Below are 20,914 nucleotides of genomic sequence, written 5' to 3'. Positions count from 1 at the left end.
GAATGGTTGAAAATACTCTATTTAAAAGATGTTCACTACTTAACTTGATATTTCGAATGAATGATGCTTAATGTTTTTGATGAGGATGCTTAATGTTGTTAAAGCTAAAACAATGAAACATGGTTAAAAATCTACCCATGTCTGACAATTTCATGTTGTTGAATCAGCTTGTAGGTATTGTATATTGTGCATCTGTCCCCCATGTAACATTTCAATCATATTTCCGAAAGTTGAAAATTCCTACTTAAAATGCTCAATCATATTGTCTTGCGCCTAAAAAATCGCAAGTGTATTGGTTAGTCAAATAGGCCTGAATTTGGCGGCATTGCCCAATTGTACGGGTTCCCGACAATAATACCCCATATCAGGTCCATGGGGCCATCCTTACCCTATTATATACCGTCATTTTTCTGGGTTCTGCATGCAAAATCCGGATCCTAGATTTAATATTAATACTCCAAACAAGACTCACAGATCTCTCTTATCTATTTCATATCTTATCTTCAAATTGATTCATTGGTCATTTACTTATGTATCATTGGAACCACGTTTACTCAGCATCAAGATCATAGCTACAAGCCTATAACATTGTTTATTTAATTTCTGAAAAATATACATATTTTATGAGCAAAACCGCAGCAATCGAAATTGAATAAATTAGGAAGAGGACAAAACAAAGTCCAACCTTAGAGCGCCACCGCTTTCCTCAGTCCTGGTTTCTCCAACCAGTTGAAGCTTGATAGTTCAAACTTGCTTGCCAAAGCATTGTACTGTTTATGGGTGTTTCCTAAATGTCAACAAATTGCATGCATTGTCTGACTAGTTCAAAGTAGATCAGCACCTAGAAGATATCACATTCCTACCTTACTGTACTTGTTTCAGTACTGTTCGGTATTCTTTTGTCCCAAAAGCTTCAATCTTTATTCTCAAATCTTCATCATCATGCTACCCAGAAGCAAAAGCCGCTTCCTTTTTCTGTTGCTCAGTTTGTTAAGCTGCTTATTCAGCTTGTTGAGATATGCTGAGTCTGAGGTTCCCCAAGATGAAAGTAAGAGCTGATTTTCTTGTTCCATTCCTTTGAACACTTTGGTTGGTTGATGAGAAAAATGTGGGATTTGTTGGGTTCAATTTGGATTTATGGGTATTAGCACAGAAGTTTACACACACCCACTTGGTTTTTCTTCATCTTTGTGAAGAATCAGATAGTTTTGTTTGTTTTCTGTGTAGAATTTCTTATTTGGCCAAGTATTGTGCATAAAAGTTATGATCTTTTGCAATTAGTTTCACTGATTATCGTTTAAAGGTATCTGTCATGGTAACTATTGGTGTATAGCAACCGAATTCTGATAAAGGCTTCACTTTTTTTGAGTTGGGCATCAGTGTTTTGACATTGCTGTATATTGATTCAACATGAAGTGCTTTTATGTGCTGCATATATCAAAATTAAACTTGGTTTTGCCTCCATTCACTTTTCAGTCTATATACTGATATGTGATGGTGTTTGATTGTGAACAGTTGATGCTCTGGAAGAAATTACTCGTACAATGGGCGCTAAGTATTGGAAGTTCAATGGGGGTTCTTGCCAAATTGAATTGGTTGGGGTAACCGCCGAGCCGCCAAAGGCATCTGAGAGTAGCATCGAATGTGAATGCAACAACACTGTCTGTCACGTCGTAAAGCTGTATAGTTCTTCTCTCATCTTGTTGCTAGATGCTTTTACAATTCAATGCATGATTACACATCAGGATACGGGCTGGTGGTTTGATATTAACTTTACCTGAAAAAAAAAAAAAAAACAATTGAGGTTGATAAACTTCTTGTATCTAATTCATAGGGTAAACTATACTGACCTCTGATGGGCTCAAGTGAAGTACAATACCTCCTTGCATTGTGAAAACTTACCTTGGCCTTCCTTATCTACTAGGTGCTAGAAGTTCTCAGCTAAAACTGATCTACTGGTAGGTGCCAAAGTGGTTTGGCATTGGAGGTAGAAGTTCTCAGCTAATGTAAATTTCTGACAGTGATAATCTTGATGATCTTCACCTTAGTCTATTGGAGGTTAGTATAGTTGCCAACATTATTACCGAATAAAAGATGGATTTTCTCACAAAGAGAAGATAATTGTAAATGATGGCCACTATTCATTATTTTAAAGCAATCTCTGTTATTTTTTTTGTTAATATTGTTCTCTGCTTACTTGTTTAGTGTCTGAGTTCATATATTTCAATCTGACAGAGGACTCAAGAGGTTTAGTCTACCTGGAAAACTTCCACCTCAACTGGTGAAACTTCCTTACCTTAGAGAAATGTAAGAGCATTTATAAAGTACAAGACTCGAAAAGTGATGTCTGATGACATTTCAAAATAACTGTTTTATTGCTGAGTGCCTTGAACCTTTTTCATCTTTGTGCAGTGATTTGGTTTATAATTATCTCAGTGGTACGATACCAGCAGAATGGGGTTCAATGCAGTTAACATCAATGTAAGCAATATCAGTTTTCGTGATCATATATTTGAGTCCATTGTTCTTGTTCTGCACTAATTAGAAGGTCTGTGCAGCTCTCTTCTTGTAAATCGCTTATCAGGGGAGATTCCAGTGGTGCTGGGAAATATTACCACTCTGACATACCTGTGAGTTGTATGATTGTCTCAGTTATTGATCTAGTAGGTTGGGTCGTCTACTGTCATCATCTATTTCTAGTATCAACAATCTTTCTTTTGTTCTGGAATGAGCAGGAATCTTGAAGCAAACCAATTCTCTGGAGTTGTTCCTCCTGAGCTTGGGAGTTTAATCAACTTGGGAAGTTTGTAAGGAACATTTTCTTTTCTGGAAAACTTTGAGTGTTGCCTTCTCAATACTCTGTTACCATTGCTGAAGGGTCAATGATAGGTAAAAGTTGTTGTTGCTTTGCTATAATAATTTCAGGATACTGTCCTCCAATTATTTGACTGGAAACATACCAAATACATTCGCTGGGCTAAGAAATTTGACAGATTTGTAAGTTTTTACTGCATTTGCTTTTCTTATAATGTGCAAAAGTGGTTTACATGCCAAAGTAATACCATTTTATTGTCTAATGCAGTAGGATAAATGATAACAACTTCAATGGGACCATACCTGATTTTATACAGAATTGGAAACAACTCGGTAGATTGTAAGATCTTTTTCTTTGATGCAATTCACCTGGCTTTCAGGCTATCTTTTTTCTTTATAAGTGGCCCTATGATTTCATACTTCTTTCTCATGTGTAATGTTTATTCGTTGTTTGGATTTGAAGAGAAATACATGGCAGTGGGCTTCGTGGACCTATCCCATCAAATATATCGCTCCTGAGTAATTTAGTTGAGTTGTAAGTGAAGAGCCTTTTTCAATTTTGTCATTCTTTTTTACTTTTCTTTTTCTGTAGTGAACTAATCAATCCTTTCTTTTTCCTTTTGTGGTGTCATATGTATATAGGAGGATTAGTGATATAAATGGAACAGAGCAGGATTTTCCTATGCTGAAAAACATGACTGGCCTAGTCAGATTGTATGTCTATTATTTGTATAATGAGCTATGTGAACATGTTTTTATATGTGATACAGGTTTGTTAATACAACTCCATTATGTAATTTAGGATTCTGAGGAACTGTAACATTTCTGGAGAGATCCCTCCTTACATGTGGACACTGCAGAACCTGGAAATGCTGTAAGTAAAGCTTTCAAAGATAAGATATTGATACATGTGATTTATCATGACCATAAATGGATTTTGATTATGTTTTTGTATGATGTCAGGGATGTGAGTTTTAACAAGTTGATAGGGGAAATTCCAACCACAATCAGCTTAGAGCGATTGAGATTCCTGTAAGTAGAAATTTGTACTTCATTCCATTAACTGCCGGATCCATGGCATGTGGAAAGTTTCTGTAAAATGCCAAGACATATTTCTGGGAAGGGACAAAATTTCTGACACATACATGGGCACACAAATGCACCTACATAAGTTTCGGATATTTTGGTTTCATAGCTCACAACACTATAGTCATACAAAATTAACCAAATGCAAGTAACTATGTAGGTTGATGTCTGATAAGCTTTTGATTTTATGTTTTTATATTTTAGTACTAACTTTGACATAACACTCTAAAATCAGTTACTGCTTTCTGTAGATTCTTAACTGGAAACTCTCTGAGTGGAAGTATACCAGACTCAATCTTCAAAGATGGAAGCAATGTGTATGTCATTTTGGATGCGTCATATTATTCCTTTTTCTCTTTTCATATACGCAATTTACTTTCTCATGGGTATTTATTACTCGATGGAATTCTAGGACATCATCACTTGTAGCTTGAATCCTTTCATTAAAAAGAGAGTAACCCTTAATATTTATGCTTTTACGCAGTGATCTATCGTACAATAACTTCACATGGCAAGGCCCTGAGCAACCTACTTGTCAGGAAAACATGTCAGTATACTTTCTAGTGCATAATTATGTATTTTTCACTGGACTATATGGATTTAACTGATAATTGTTTGACCACTTTTCCTGCTCTTAGGAATCTAAACCTGAACTTGTTTCGAAGCTCTTCCTCAGAGAGCAACTTGTAAGATACTATTTCTCTCCATCTAAGCTGCTTTCTGTTCTTTCCATCAAAGTAAATATGTTTAATATCTGTATGGTGTACAATCTTTGCTAACATATTTCACTCACTTGTCACAGAAGGAGAGGTCTTCCGTGCTTGAAGAGCTTGATTTGTCCTCGCTGTAAGCCTATATTGTGGTTTGAATTATTCTTTTTGTTCAAATAGACTCGACTGTCATGCAATGCTCTACAAGTAAACCTAGTTATAACCTATAGGATGTTATCCAATAAAGACTGTACACCCAAAAAAGTTAATTCTTCTGATTTTAAAATCTTTCTTGCAAAATTAATAAAATCTGGCTCAGTTGAGTTAATTCACAGATAAAATGTCATGGATTAGTCGTAAAGACATAAATTCTAACTGTTGCTTTCACTACTCTATTATACAAAGTTGAATTCAGATGCTCTTACTTACGATTATTATTATTTTTATATTATGCCAGATTCGACTTGTTTGCATGTAAATTGTGGTGGGAATGACATTACTGTCAAAGAAAATAAAGAAAGCATTCTGTATCTAGGAGATGGAGGAGTTGAAGGTGGCACTGCAGAGAATTTCTTCAATGATGATCATTATTGGGGATTTAGTAGCACCGGAGACTTCTTGGATGACAACGATTTCCAAAATACACGTTACTCTGTATCTGTGGCATCTTCGAATCTCTCTGAATTATATACAACAGCACGCATAGCTCCAATTTCAATCACTTATTTTCATTATTGCTTAGAAAATGGTGACTATACTCTAAGTCTGCACTTCGCGGAGATACAGTTTACAAATAACCAAACATTCACAAGTCTTGGGAGGCGCATATTTGATATCTATATTCAGGTAGCTAGTTACAATGTTGAATATGTTTCATTAAAGAAGCAAAGAGATTTAATGTTGAGAACTTTTTCTCAGGATAAACTATGGTGGAAGGACTTCAATATTGAAGATCAGGCCAAATTGGCTCAAACTCCAGTAGTACTACAACATAATATAAGTGTGACTAATAATGTCTTAGAGATCCGATTCTATTTTGCGGGTAAAGGGACAACCAGGATTCCTGACAGAGGAGTTTATGGTCCCCTTGTATCTGCTATTTCAGTGAAATCTGGTGAGTCATTCAACTACTTACAATGCATGTCAAGAAATGAATTTGGTTTTAATCCTTGTAGGATGGTTTTGTATGAAGCCTCCAGTGAACACTTCTCAACCTCTTCTACACTTTTTCATATCAGATTTTCCATTTTGTGGTCAAGTTTCTTTTCTTTATTCTTGTATTATCTTATTCTGGTAAAGCTAATTTATAGATACACTGGCAGATTTCAGACCTTGCTCAAGTGCTGGTAATAAGGGAACTACTCAAATTGTCATTGGGCTTGTAGTTGGAGCACTTTGCCTACTATTTCTTGTTTTAGGAATCCTATGGTGGACAGGCAACTTGCCAGGAAAACTGGGCAGAAAGAAAGGTAAATTGATCATATGAAATGTCCCATCTTCAGATTCATGGATTCCTATTGATCATTTCCACTAGTAATGAATACGAAAACAAAATTTAACACTTGCCCTTTCTTGATTACTTGAGCAAGAAGTTATAACGAGTACATGACACTAATTAACTTACTCATCTTTTTGGTGCCTTCATGGTGAGTTGGTGACAGATGGAAAAGAATCTGATCTCCAGATGGGAAATTTTACCCTAAAACAATTACAAGCTGCCACTAACGACTTTGATTACAATAACAAAATTGGAGAAGGTGGTTTTGGTCCTGTGTACAAGGTACTTTTGTTATCTACACATTGCACTTTCTGTTTTATTTTAGATCTCGTTTTTTATTTTTTTATTTTTATTTTTATTTTGTTTTATTGCATAGAAATACATGACACCGAGGCTAATTCTGAATAAGAGTTGTGATACAGGGTCAGTTGCCTGATGGTACTGTGATAGCAGTGAAGCAGCTTTCCTCTAAATCAAGGCAAGGAAATCGTGAATTCTTAAATGAAATGGGCATGATATCTTGTTTACAACACCCGAATCTAGTGAAACTTCATGGATGCTGTATTGAAGGAGGTCAGCTATTGCTGGTCTATGAGTACTTAGAGAACAATAACCTTGCTCGAGCATTGTTTGGTGAGTAGCAGTTTATTTCTTTGGTTGTTCAACTGTATAGTACAAAAGCAAATTAAGATGCAAGTATGCAACTGATCAGTAATCTAAAGTGTAAAGCCTGGTGTTGTATTCGTTTCTACTTTTTTGTGTTTTGGTTCTTTCTGAGTACTTTGTAAGTACTAGAGTTTTATTTTCCCCTGTTTATTTCTAGAAAGAAAAATCAAGCTAATTTTCTTGGGTACTTTGTAGGTCGTGACACACAGATCAAAATGGACTGGCCAACAAGGCGTAAGATTTGTATTGGGATAGCAAGAGGGCTTGCTTTTCTTCACGAAGAATCCGTACTAAAAATTGTTCATCGAGACATCAAAGCAACTAATGTGCTGCTTGATGTGGACTTGAACCCCAAGATATCCGACTTTGGACTAGCAAAGCTTGATGAAGAGGAGAAGACTCACATAAGCACCCGAGTTGCTGGGACCATGTCAGTTCCCCTGTCCTTATTTAAATTGACTTGTTGCTGTTTTAACATGCTTATCATGAAGTCTAGCTAAGTTGGCAAACTCTTTCATAGCTGAGTAGCAAAATTGTTATCTTGATTTGCAGAGGGTACATGGCACCGGAATATGCACTATGGGGTCACCTGACCTACAAAGCAGATGTTTACAGTTTTGGAGTAGTGGCCCTGGAACTGATTAGTGGGAAGAACAACAATGTTTATATACCAAGTGATGATTGTGTTTGTCTTTTAGATTGGGTACTCTGATCATTTCCATATCCTGATTATATATTGCATGGAGGTTGTTATCATTGTTAGTAATCAACAAACATGTGCAGGCTTGTCATTTGCAACAATCTGGAAAGTTGTTGGAGCTAGTTGATGAGAAGTTAGGGTCCGAGTTTGACAAAAAGGAAGCGGAGATCATGGTAAAAGTAGCTCTGATATGCACAAACGCCTCTGCTTCACTTCGGCCTATCATGTCTGAGGTGGTCAAAATGCTTGAAGGACAAATAGCCGTTCCTGACGTGATCCCAGAACCGAGTAGCTACAGGGAGGATTTGAGGTTTAAGGCCATGAGAGACCTCCATCGCCAGAGGGGAACTGACAGTTCAACTATGAGCCAAACACAAATGACAGTCCAAACATTCTGCTCCACCTCTACCATTTCTGGCGTTGACTCCTGTGAAATCAACCCAGAAACGACACCCTCGCAGAGGTGAGAATTCTATAGTAAATGATTCCACATAGTAGCAAGTTCCATTCCCATACCAAGTTCTTTCTGTAAATATGTTCCCTTTTGATTATATCAATTACATATTCTTTTAGGGGTTAGATTCACCTTTTCTTCTTCCATTCAGTTCCATGTATACAGATTGATGGTTCTATTTGAACCCCAAAGGTGACATTGTTATTCGATATACAGGGGTTGTTGATCAATTGACAGCCCTGATGTTTGACTCCATAGCAAACTATACTAGCAAATAGCAATAGTGAAGAAAATGTGTGTAGTGCATTATTGATCTATCTGCTCATTAATTACCTGATGACTCGAGAACTCTGTACAAATGAAGAACTCTGTACTAACGAAGCTTCACCTTAATTTAACTGCTAGCCATCTCTACCTTTACCCCTGTCGGATGGTCGTCTATTAATTGGTCTTCATTTTCCTGTCCATATGGAATGCCTAGTTGACTCAAAGTCTTCTTCGCGGATCAACAATAATGTACGAGTCTGGACAAAATTTGGAATAGTAGTATAGTACTATAAGGGGTCCCTTAGCTCTGAAGGGGTCCTTTCAATGTTTTAAACTTTTGATAAATTATAGTATTAGTTCCTGTATCTATGGGGTCGCTATTAAAGCAGTGACTATAGAGATGATGGGACATTACTAGTACTAATCATTCTAGACACCGGCTAGTGAAGAAGAGGAAAGCTGCATGTACAACACCAGCAAACAGACATCTGCTTGTTGGCCTGGGGGTGTAGATACAAATGACATGAAGAAGATGAAGCATAACATCATAATGCTCATGATCTTGGTTCTCTGCTTGTTCTGCATAACATTGAGTGAAGTTGAAGCACAATGTTCGCCTCTTCCGGTTGCTGAAGGTAATAAAGAACTCAATTTTCTTCCTTTTGTTGCTTCAATTAGAGCATCTCCAACATGTTCCTCATTTTCTTGAAATTCTCAATTTTGGGAAATATATAGCTGTTTTTAGGTCCAACAACTTCCCCATCTCATTCCTCAAAATAGGGATGGAGAAGAAAGAGAAGTCTTCATTCCCCAAATTTACAGCAAAACATTCCTTTCCCAAAATTAAATTCTTCACAAGCTTCAACGAATTCAAGACATCAATAGAATATTTTATTGGGTATTTTATTGTTACAATGAAATATATAATGTTATTTTGTTATAATTAATAATGATATATTATATTTTATTGTTGTATTAAATGCTGAAATCTCTAAAATGGAGAATTGTTGGATTTTAAGTATAATTTTTTTTTTGGAGATTTTAGCTTTTGCTTCCCCATTTTAAAGAAATTTTAGGGAAGCTGTTGGAGATACTCTTATCAGACTTTCGTTTTCTGAACAGAGTGGGTATCGGTAAAACTGAAAACCAGTACACTAGAGCTTTGGTATATGGTTGTGTTCCGTCATTAATTCTTTGTTCAGTAGTAGATATCTGTCTGCTATGGTCTCATTATTAGATTGAGCATCTCCAAGCCTAAGCTTTGTTCATCTATAGTGACACTTAGTCATCTATATAACACTTTGTGTCACTGTTACATGAGTTATAGATGCGTTTCGTATTCTTTTCACTAGTTACTGTCTGCTATAAACATGTATGGTCTATGGTGAGGCAAACTCTATTTCAACTCTTGGTCCTGCAAATCACACTGGTCTTTATTCTTTACCTCATAATCTCAGATATAGAATGTTTCATGGATTTTAATTGTGTGGGCAGTGGAAGCACTAAAAGAGATCGGTAAGGAATTAGGGAAAAACTGGAACTTCGAAGAAGACCCATGTAGCAAGAAGTCAAGTTGGGCCACCCTAGTGCCAAAATCTGATGACTGGCCTTCATCCATGAACAATGTCACTTGCAGCTGTTCCTTCCCTGATGAAACCTACCATGTTATCAGCATGTATGCAAAACTTCAAACCCTTATACATTCTTTTTTTCGTTTGTTTATATATTGTGGGTTTCAAATTTCGACTGATGAGATAGTTTCTAACATAAAGAACATTTGGTTAGTTTTTACATTCATATAATCATATATATGCCTATCAATGAGTAGTGTTGAGACAGAAGGAGATTTTTATTGGCTCTGACATACTTGTAACACAGAATTCTCCAAGGGCAAGATTTACATGGTGTGCTTCCAACATCTATTGTGAAGTTGCCTTACCTGACATTTCTGTAAGGGATACCCTTTCAGTTGTATAGTTTGAAATTCAGAGTGATATATAGCCTACAAAAAGTTCAGAAATTCAAATTCCTCAAAATGCTAAATCAGTGACCTTTTTTCATTCTTGTACTTGTAGTGATTTGAATAGAAACTACCTCAGTGGTAAGATACCGATTCAATGGGCTTCTACAAAGCTGGAACATCTGTAAAGGACTTCATCTTCATCTTGATAAGACAATTGTAGTTTATAGCCAATGTGTCAATCTTAACATATGAGCTGCACTCAGGTCTGTTTCGGTGAACAATTTACCAGCCGGATCAATTCCTAGCTACTTGGGAAACATTACCACTCTACAGTACCTGTAATGCTCTCATTATATCTCACTTTTTTTTTTTTATAATTTCCCAACTTAATTTATTTTTAATTTAGCCTGCTGTGTGAGTCATCAATATGAAAGCAGAACATATTTTCAGGAGCCTAGAGACTAACCGGTTTTCTGGAACTGTTCCTCCTGAGCTTGGTAATTTGGTCAACTTGGAGACTCTGTAAGATTCTTCTTTTGTTTGACCATTGACGTGCTTTCATTCCTTATTTTTTGATATTGCCTTTTTGAATAAGCAAGCACCAGTGGTTTAGTTGAAACTTGTATCTGCAGTGTTCTTAGCGCAAACAATCTCACAGGAGAGTTGCCAATGTCTCTTACTAAACTGACTAAATTGATTGAACTGTGAGTCTTTGCGACATTGCTATGATAACAGTTTTTCTTGTTAGAATAGATGTAGTTTTATAATTTTCCATGAATCTCTTCATGCAGGAGGATAAGCAGTAACAACTTTTCAGGAACAATAGCTCCTCATTTTTTCCAAAGTTGGAATCTACTACAGCAATTGTATGTACTTTCTCTGCTTAGTAGGTTACACATTTTGAATAACTATGATATTGAAATTTCCAGGTGTAATATCTATCATCCATTTTGATTTCTGTTTCTGACAGAGAGATTCAAGCTAGTGGTTTGGAAGGGCCTATTCCATCGACAATTTCTATTTTGAAGAACTTAACAGAGCTGTAAGTTCTGCATTTAATCCTAAGTTGTATTTACACTAAAAATCTTAATCGTCCTTTAACAATCTAATACAACTTCAGATTTCAGGGACATTTTTATTTTATTTTTAATTTCGTGATGCTACTTATTGCAGTAGGATCAGTGACTTAACTGGAAGGGGTTCAGAATTTCCTCCCTTACAGAAAATGACAGGTTTGAAGAGACTGTAAGTGTTCATAATGATGAAACAAATATCTCGTTGCAATTTGACTATTCCACATCTGCAGTTGTCCTAACATGCGGGGTTATTTTGTAGAATGCTGAGGAGCTGTAATTTATCTGGACGAATTCCTAATTATATATTGGCAACGAAATCATTGAATATGTTGTAATGATATGATTCTCTACTCTTCAATTTGTTTAGCACACGATTGATTGATATCCTAGCTCCTGTTAAACCACCAAACTAGCGTCTGTTAAATAGGTAATTACAATTATAGGGTTGACATTAGACAGTCCTAAACAGGAGGCATTTGACAGAAGCTAGTTAGATGGTTTAACATCTTCATCACAGGTTGATTTATCACAGTTCATTGTGATCTGTCAAGCTTAATTATGAGTATTAAAGTTTGATTATCAACATCTTAGAATCTCAGTTATTTCTTGCAGGGATCTAAGCTTCAACAGATTGGTAGGAAGTATTAGTATTCCTGATTTCGGTATAAGCCTGCAGTACTTGTAAGTAATGTAAATTCATAAAGGTTTATAGCAAACATCATGAATGCAAATGTAGACAAGCATGAAACTACACAGTTATTTAGATTGCTATACATGTATACATGTATGAAATCACATCTATAATGGAATTAAAGAAGCATGGACATTGCCAAGCATGACTTCTCAGTTACTATCTTGTACATCTCTTCCTCTGTGTTTGAAGTAGAATAGTAAAGATTTACTATGGTAGAATGTGATTACGTCCATGATCAATAGATATTTGACAAACAACTTGCTCACTGGGCCTATTCCAGAATGGATCATTAGCAGAGATTCTCGCTAGTACGTCTTCCATCCTATATCATATTTTCTAGTGTTTTACTTTTGTATTCAAGCCTAAAAGATTCACTTCTTGTAAGAGTTATACAGCTTACAATATACCATCCTGCCTTTGTACAGCCATATAGATATTTCTTACAATAACTTTTCCAAGAGCTCTACACAGCAACCGTCTTGTACAGACACCCTGTAAGAGATTTCTCTTTCAAGTTACCTGACTTAAATGTTTGCTGTCTTCATTCAGCGCTATTTTTTCTCTTGACTAACCAATTTTTCATGCGTTAGGAACTTCTTCAAAAGCTTTTCTTCACGAGACAACTCGTAAGCTTTTAACTTTCTAGTCTCAATGAAGCAATTTCTTATTCAATTTATGTACAACTGAACTGATTGACATAAATTGATACTGTGCGACAACATTTTAGATTATCTGGAGAGTGCCTGGAGAATAATCCTTGTGGAAAAGGTAACTACATTTGTTAGACACTCTTCATAACGATTTTGTTTAATTCAGACCAACATAGAAAATGGCCTATAAGACAATATTTTGATTGGATACATATCTACATAGTATATATGTGTTGAATTGTTGATCTGTGCCGCTACTGTGCAGACCACTACTCGTTGCATATAAATTGTGGTGGACTAGCTACCATTGTTAGAGGAACCAAATTTGAAAATGATGCAGATCCAGGAGGTGCAGCAAAATTAGTCCCTATGAATATCTGGGGATTCAGTAGCACTGGGCACTTCTGGGATAAGAACCCTAAAGCTCAAGACTACATAGCAAAGAATGCATCTTTACTCAGAATGAAAAACTCTGAGTTGTACACAAATGCTCGTCTCTCTCCTCTTTCTCTTACGTACTATGCACGCTGCCTTGGGAATGGAAACTATAATGTGAATCTTCACTTTGCGGAGACAATACTCAGAAGCAATGAATCTTTTTATAGTCTTGGAAGAAGGATATTTGATGTTTACATTCAAGTAAAGCTCAGTCATTCTGTTTATATATGCACTCTACTCTGCATAACATGGAAAGAATCTAAGGGATTACATTTTTGTATTACAGGAGCAACTGGTGCTCAAGGATTTTGACATTGCAAAGGAAGCACAAGGGACTGATAAGGAGGTCATTATGAAATTCAAAGCAGTTGTTAAGAATAAAACACTTGAGATCCGTTTTCATTGGTCCGGGGAAGGGACAACAGGTTCCCCAAGAAAAGGAACATATGGTCCCCTTATATCAGCTATTTCTATAAATTCTGGTATTTTCTGAATTGCAAAAGTTTCTAGCAAGTTGTCATATAAATTAAGTTAATACATTTTATGCTGACAATTTCTTTTTCTTCGTAGACTTCAGGCCTCCTCTTGGTAGAGAAACAAAACTTATTGTGGGTGGAGCTTCAGTTTTGTGCCTCGCTGTATTGATTTTAGGCCTTCTTTGGTGGAAAGGCTGTCTGAACAGCAAGACAGAAATGGAAAGAGGTCACTAAGAAACTAGTGCATTAGTCTTAATTATCATGTCAAATTTCATGTGACTACAGCTGCAGATACTAGTTTTGAATGATTTTTGATCAATCTGCACCAAAGTACTAACCAATGTTATATATTGACAGCTCTGAGAGGACTGGACCTGCAAACTGGCTTGTTCACCTTCAAGCACATCAAAGCTGCCACTAACAACTTTGATCCAACTAACAAAATTGGAGAAGGTGGTTTTGGGCCTGTCTACAAGGTATCATATATGAGTGTATCCAGTTATCTTTTTCCTTGTACATTTACGTGCATGTCTTCAGTTAATTTTCCATTGATGGCCTAGTGTTATGAGGATTGAAACTAATTGACTATGTTTTTATGCAGGGTATATTAATCGATGGTACTATAATTGCAGTTAAGCAACTATCTTCACATTCGAAGCAGGGAAATCGTGAATTCGTGAATGAAATAGGCATGATCTCTTGTGTGCAGCATCCAAATCTTGTTAGATTGTATGGATGTTGTATTGAAGCAAATCATTTACTGTTGGTATATGAGTACATGGAAAACAATAGCCTTGCACGCGCTTTGTTTGGTGAGCTTATCATGTCTTCAGACGACCAAGAAAGAAAATAATCATGTCTTCAAGGTTCTAAAGTGTGCCAATCATTAGGTATGTATATATGACCAAGTTAATTGCAGGTCCAGAGGATGGTCCCCTAAAATTGGACTGGCCTACGAGGCAGAAAATATGCCTAGGCATAGCGAAAGGTCTGGCTTATTTGCATGAGGAATCGGCAGTGAAGGTTGTACACAGAGACATCAAAACTACGAATGTGTTACTGGACCAAGACCTCAACGCTAAAATATCAGACTTTGGTTTGGCCAAGCTTGATGAAGAGGAGAACACTCACATAAGCACCAGGATTGCTGGAACTATGTGAGCTTCCATTATCTTCACTTGTGAATCTAATTTTCCACTAGCATTCTGTCTAAAAACTTAGTATGCACAAAAACATGATAACTAATCTATCTCTTTTTATCTCCATATGCCCAGTACAATGAAGTTGTCAGTTAGTGATATATAGAAAATTACGAGTTAGTAGCTCAAATTGACTGCAGAACTGCATGCTGATATGAAAGGCCATAAAATGTCATTTACATGTAATATCTTACTTGTATATATCACACTATGTTTCATATCTATTTTTGTGAGAAAATCCTTTGTATTAGAGTGATAATCCGTCGCTGGAAACAAAATTAACTGTTGTGCAGAGGATACATGACACCGGAATATACGCTTTGGGGTTGCTTGACCTATAAAGCAGATGTCTACAGTTTTGGAGTTGTTGCATTAGAAATTGTTACAGGAAAGAACAACATGAAATATCGACCCAATGAGAACATTCAATGTCTCATGGATTGGGTAAGATGAAAAAACCTTCACTGCATATATATGTATCTGGTTTTGGTCATCCATGCACTCATTTTCTCTGCTTATTTTTTTAGGCCCTTGTTTTGCAACAAAAAGGGAACTTACTGGAGCTGGTGGATCCAAGGTTGGGGTCCGATTTCAATAAGAAAGAGGCGCTTAGAACTATCAAAGTAGCTCTGCTGTGCACCAATCCAACAGCTGCGCTCAGGCCTATCATGTCTGCAGTAGTGAGTATGCTTGAAGGGCGGACCGCTGTGGATGACGTTGTGATGGATCCAAGTGTCTATGGTGATGAAATGACGAAGTTAAGAGCCTTGAGAGACCAGTTTGATCACAATGCACCATGGATCAGCTCCCCAAGTGGAAGTCATAGCCTCATGCGTTCATCAGATGCACCATGGACTGGTTCTTCTGGTACTACTACGTCAAATAATTAGTGTCACTCCAGAACCAAGAGATCGATGTATCTGATCTTGACAATATTTACCTTACTGTTTGGTAGCATCAAACATATTTGCCTATCAATTACAGTTGGACAGTCTCATGGCTAATAATCTAGATTGCAAATTTAGGACAATCAGACTTCAGACAAAGAAGATTCAATTGAATGAAAAGTTACCATGGTTTGAAGGGAAACTTTTCAAGACACAGCAAAAAGGCCTAAAAGAAAAGTCCATGTCAAACTTGTGTTCTGATGACCCCCCAAAAAATAAAACATACAAGTGATACAACTAAAACCGACTCCATCCAATGCCTCGACTCGATTTGACTTGTGATTTATTAAAATGAGGAATTTGCATAAATAAAAAAATTGATAGTGACAATGCAAAATCTTCTTACGTTCCAATCAGTCGTATTCTCTTTTATGGAGGACCGACGACCAACACAGCTGTCTACATAAACTTTGTCCCTCAATTTTCACCATAGAAATCTTTATTTCCGAAAATAAATTGATGTCTCAACTCTCAACTAAATAAAATACGTCTCTCTAAGCTACATGAAATCAGAAACGTTGATTATGAGTTATGTGAAGGGACTTGTCAATCAAGTAAAGTAGGCTGGCACAAGATTGCCACAAGGTTAGTAACAACTACATATTTATTTATTTTTTAAATTACATAAAAACACATGACTAAATTTAAATACTCAAAAAATCTATTTTTAATCATTTTTATATAAATTAGGACACAAACTTGAAGCCCAAAACTAATAATACCAAGCATCAAATGACCAAAATACTCTATTTCACAAAAAAATATCTAAAATTAACCTACATCTCTCTCTCTCTCTTGCTCTCAGATTTTCATCCTCCGTCGCCGATCTGTCCGATTCAACCATCGCGATCAAATCGATGTCGTTGCAGGCCACACGAGCTCGACGGTGGCGACCTAGAGGCCTGGAACGACCGACATCTTGATTTGAGGAAGACGAAGTCGCCTAGGCCGTTGATGGCGCATCCGAGGAAGGCAAAGCTCGGGCTAAGGTTGGCGACAGTGGCGGGACGAAAGCCTTGACGGAGATGAAGAGGAGTTTGGCCTCGGCGTTGAGGATGGTGGGTCGGAGCGGAGGTAGAGGTTGCATTAGAAGATGGTTTTGGGTTTTGAAATGTGATGTTATTCTGCTGGGGTCTGGTCATGCTGCTACTGCTTTGTTTGCTTTTCCGATTTGATTTGAAATTGCATATGAATATGAATATGATTTGGACTCGGTTCCTTGGGTGGACTCAACAGTGACGGAGGCGAGGAGGAATGTGAGTCGATCCTTGTTCACACAATTTCAATTCAACCGTTGCTGATTTTCTATCAAATGTGGCAATTCAAAACCCTAGATTTGGGAGTATGAGTCATGCTTGTACTGTACATTTGGTAGTAGCAGTAGCAGTAGCAGTAGTAGTAGTAGCTATTCAGTCGTTAGTAGCAGCTTTATTTGGCTCTAGAGAATTGCCGAAAAATAAATAAATTGCAATAGCTCTGACAGTAGCACTTTTCTATTAGCAGTAGCACATTCCTAGCTACTCGGTGGACGGCATTAGCACATTTCTCGTCGGACATTAGCTGTAGAACATGTAGTGAATGATATTTTAGTAAAATTATGGTGACAGATGACATATGAATATTAATCGTAAGATCTAATTCCTAACATTAATTAACTGATGGGATTGATTTTCTATTGTCAATTCGTAGCATTAATTGTGCATTAACTACACACTTACGTCCTTGTTGTGAAAATAGGGACAATAGTACTGTAGTAGTGGAAACGATATCAGTCCAAGTGGTTGACGTACTGAAAACAACTGCATGGATGGACTTATTTCCATTATTCTCATACAGGAAAGTCACCTTGATCCATCTAAGTCGCGGTCCCTGCATATATTGATCAGTAATTAATATATATGTCTACTAGCTAGCTGCAGATGTTACAGATTATTATTAATTCACTTTAAAAACCGACGAGCTAGCTAGCAAAGCAATAGCTAAACGAAGATGGTAATCAGAGTCGTCGGAGTTCGTCTTCCTCATAATAGTGTCTGGAAAACCATCATGAACCTCAATAACTTGTTGGTGATACTAGTTATCTGCAGTTTTGGATCAGCCATCAAAGTTGAAGCTCTTTCAACTCGTCTTCCTGCTACTGAAGGTAATACGTACACATGCCTGCATCCTTAATTTTTCTTCGTCTGCATGCTGAGTCGACATTCTTGTGTAATTATCTTTATTCATGTGTAATTATCTCTACATACATCAAGTGTGTGTGTGTGTGAGCTTGATCGCTTGAAAGACGGTACGGTATGTGCGAGCTCGCTTACTGATCGATCATGAGTTCATGACTACAGTACCACCACCAAAGCAAATGCATAGATTCGAAAGCCTTTGTGTGAATCTCCTTTCTTTCCTTTCAGTCTTCTTTCTACCAAACAAGTCTTTTTCTTCTTTATTTTTTTAAGTGGCTCAAGAAAAAGGGTTTCACTTGTGTGCCTTAAGGTATGGATACCAAACCAATTTTGACTTGCTATAGCAGGTTAAAGCAAACTAACACCGTTAACTCTCCGTTAACTCTCCGTTAAGTCTCTCTATATCTACAGTTTTCATTAGAAATATCTATCATTCAGATGAGTAAAATCACACAAAAGTAGACTTTCTGGAAATCAAAATGATTCTTGAGATTGTCTACAACTATCATAAGAAATATCTACTACTGTCATGAAAAATATCACAGAAAATGTTGCAAGTCGAAAGACACATTTAACATAAGACACATCTACTGTTTTCATTAGAAAAGTAGACTTTCTACAAATCAAAATTATTCATGAGATTGAATCAAGTAAAATTTACAACTCTACATTTAACATAAGACACAACTACATTTTTCATAAGAAATGGCTACCATTAACATAAGAGAAATCAAAGAAAAATAGACATTCTGGAAATCTAAATTGTTCTTGAGATTGAAGCAAATTAACCAAGGTAAAAAATGCAAAGTCTACATTTAACATAAGACACAACTACTTTTTTCATAAGAAATGACTACCATTAACATAAGAGAAATCAAAGAAAAGTAGACTTTCTGGAAATCTAAATTGTTCTTGAGATTGAAGCATCCCAAGGTAAAAGGGGCAAAGTCTACATTTAACATAAGACACAACTACATTTTTCATAAGAAATGGTTATCATTAACATAAGAGAAATCAAAGAAAAGTAGACTTTCTGGAAATCTAAATTGTTCTTGAGATTGAAGAAAAATCAAGGTAAAAGATGCAAAGTCTACATTTAACATAAGACACCTCTACTATTTTCATAAGAAATGTCTACCATTAACATAAGAGAAATTAAAGAAAAGTAGACTTTCTGGAAATCTAAATTGTTCTTAAGATTGAAGCAACCCAAGATAAAAGATGCAAAGTCTACATTTAACATAAGATACAACTACTTTTTTCATAAGAAATGTCTACCATTAACATAAAAGAAATCAAAGAAAAGTAGACTTTCTGGAAATCTAAATTGTTCTTGAGATTGAAGAAAAATCAAAGTAAAAGATGCAAAGTCTACATTTAACATAAGACACCTCTACTATTTTCATAAGAAATGTCTACCATTAACATAAGAGAAATTAAAGAAAAGTAGACTTTCTGGAAATCTAAATTGTTCTTGAGATTGAAGCAACCCAAGGTAAAAAAGGCAAAGTCTACATTTAACATAAGACACAACTACATTTTTCATAAGAAATGGCTACCATTAACATAAGAGAAATAAAAAAAAAGTAGACTTTCTGGAAATTTAAATTGTTCTTGAGATTGAATCAATGAATATTCACAAAATTAAAATTGTTCGTCTGATGTGATCATTATAGTGAAACATGGCTATGGTATAAAATTCCACTGGATTCAACAATGTTCGGTGCTCGATCAAAGCGGTCAACTCTAATTCATCTTCACTTATCACACTAAAACTATTTTACCTACCTCTTCGTGACCTAGTTTGGTGGATTCTTCAACACAATAAAGTGTCACATAGATGAGACATAACAACCCATGTAAAACTTTGGGGCCGTTTACCACCCGAGGATAGAGCTCTCCTTAGTGAAGCATAAGCGTAAATAAGGTTGACCGCTTCGATCGGGGCCCAAACATTGGCGAATTAAAGTGATTTTTCCACCGTAGCTGTATTTTACTATATCAATCACATCATATTTCACGATTTTTTGAAAATTTTGCTTCCTCTATATAGTTTGTTCACAAAGTTGTACACTAACATATAACCTATCAAACAAGTTATATTACTTTAGTAGGCATGTTATGATTTCGATGACTAAAATTCACAAAATGAAAATTGACCATATGATGTGATCATTATAGTGAAACATGGCTATGGTATAAAATTCAACTGGATTCAACAATGTTTGAGGCTCGATCAAAGCGGTCAACCCTAATTCATATTCACTTATCACACGAAAACTATCTTACCTACCTCTTTGTGACCTAGTTTGGTGAACTTTTCAACACAATAAAGTCTCACATAGATGAGATATAACCACCCATGTAAAACTTTAGGGACGTTTACCACCCGAGGATAGGGCTCTCCTTAGTGAAGCATAAACGTAAATAGGGTTGACCGCTTCAATCAGGGCCCAAACATTGGTAAATTAAAGTGATTTTTCTACCGTAGCCATATTTTACTATACCGATCACATCCTATTTCACAATATTTTTGAAAATTTTGCTTCCTCTATATAGTTGGTTCACAAAGTTGTACACTAGCATATAACCTACCAAATAAGTTATACCACATTAGTAGATACGTTGTGATTCCAATGACTAAAATTCAGACGCAGTTGTGAAATCGGTCCCGCCTGTGGTCCGTGACATTTTTCGGTGAATTTTTCTGACACTGGAGCTATTTTCTATGCATTTTTAAAGTTTTGAAATGGTGGAAAAAAAGTAAAACTTTAATGGCATTGACAGATTAGTGACTTAGGACAAATGAGGTCGCAACATGTGGCAATTAATGTTGAATTTTCAGAAAAGGAATCCCCCGAAATGGAAACTTACCATTTCTTTTATAGTAGATTTCCATAAATAGTAACTTTTGTTTTTAAAGCATAACTATATATCCCCCAAAATGGAAACTTACCCTTCCTTTTATAGTTGATTTTCATAAATAGTAACTTTTGTTTTTAGAGCATAACTATCCCCCCCAAAATGGAAACTTACCCTTCCTTTTATAGTTGATTTCTATAAATAGTAACTTTCGTTTTTAGAGCATAACTATCCCCC

At 36.2% G+C, this 20,914-nt stretch overlaps 1 protein-coding gene and 1 pseudogene across 2 annotated transcripts in view; both read left to right on the top strand.

The window, feature by feature from the left end:
• Positions 1-119: 119 nt before the first annotated feature.
• On the top strand, positions 120-15,669 carry LOC101309990 (annotated as a pseudogene). The gene is made up of 46 exons (XR_185464.1): positions 120-174; positions 1,516-1,681; positions 2,236-2,307; positions 2,413-2,481; positions 2,559-2,630; positions 2,736-2,807; positions 2,926-2,997; positions 3,083-3,154; positions 3,278-3,349; positions 3,457-3,528; positions 3,617-3,688; positions 3,778-3,846; positions 4,152-4,217; positions 4,385-4,447; positions 4,539-4,586; positions 4,706-4,746; positions 5,068-5,456; positions 5,529-5,724; positions 5,933-6,079; positions 6,272-6,390; positions 6,531-6,741; positions 6,970-7,204; positions 7,327-7,477; positions 7,558-7,937; positions 8,640-8,830; positions 9,690-9,870; positions 10,074-10,145; positions 10,271-10,339; positions 10,422-10,496; positions 10,609-10,680; positions 10,791-10,862; positions 10,950-11,024; positions 11,129-11,200; positions 11,332-11,403; positions 11,494-11,565; positions 11,847-11,915; positions 12,171-12,236; positions 12,354-12,442; positions 12,844-13,217; positions 13,303-13,498; positions 13,587-13,718; positions 13,850-13,968; positions 14,094-14,304; positions 14,412-14,649; positions 14,985-15,135; positions 15,219-15,669. The product of XR_185464.1 is annotated as an uncharacterized LOC101309990 (transcript).
• Positions 15,670-16,592: 923 nt separating this feature from the next.
• Positions 16,593-20,914, top strand: part of LOC101309695 (probable LRR receptor-like serine/threonine-protein kinase At1g07650-like) — a 13,060-nt gene continuing 8,738 nt past the window's right edge. Inside the window, exon 1 of the mRNA XM_004309581.1 lies at positions 16,593-16,627. Coding sequence (XP_004309629.1) covers positions 16,593-16,627 — 35 coding nt within the window. The remainder of the gene's footprint in view (positions 16,628-20,914) is intronic.

This window comes from Fragaria vesca, unplaced genomic scaffold, assembly GCF_000184155.1.
Source record: "Fragaria vesca subsp. vesca unplaced genomic scaffold, FraVesHawaii_1.0 scf0512992, whole genome shotgun sequence".
NCBI classification, from domain to species: domain Eukaryota; kingdom Viridiplantae; phylum Streptophyta; class Magnoliopsida; order Rosales; family Rosaceae; genus Fragaria; species Fragaria vesca.
The sequence above is the reverse complement of the archived record's forward strand: the minus strand, read 5'-3'. Positions and strand labels throughout refer to the sequence as shown.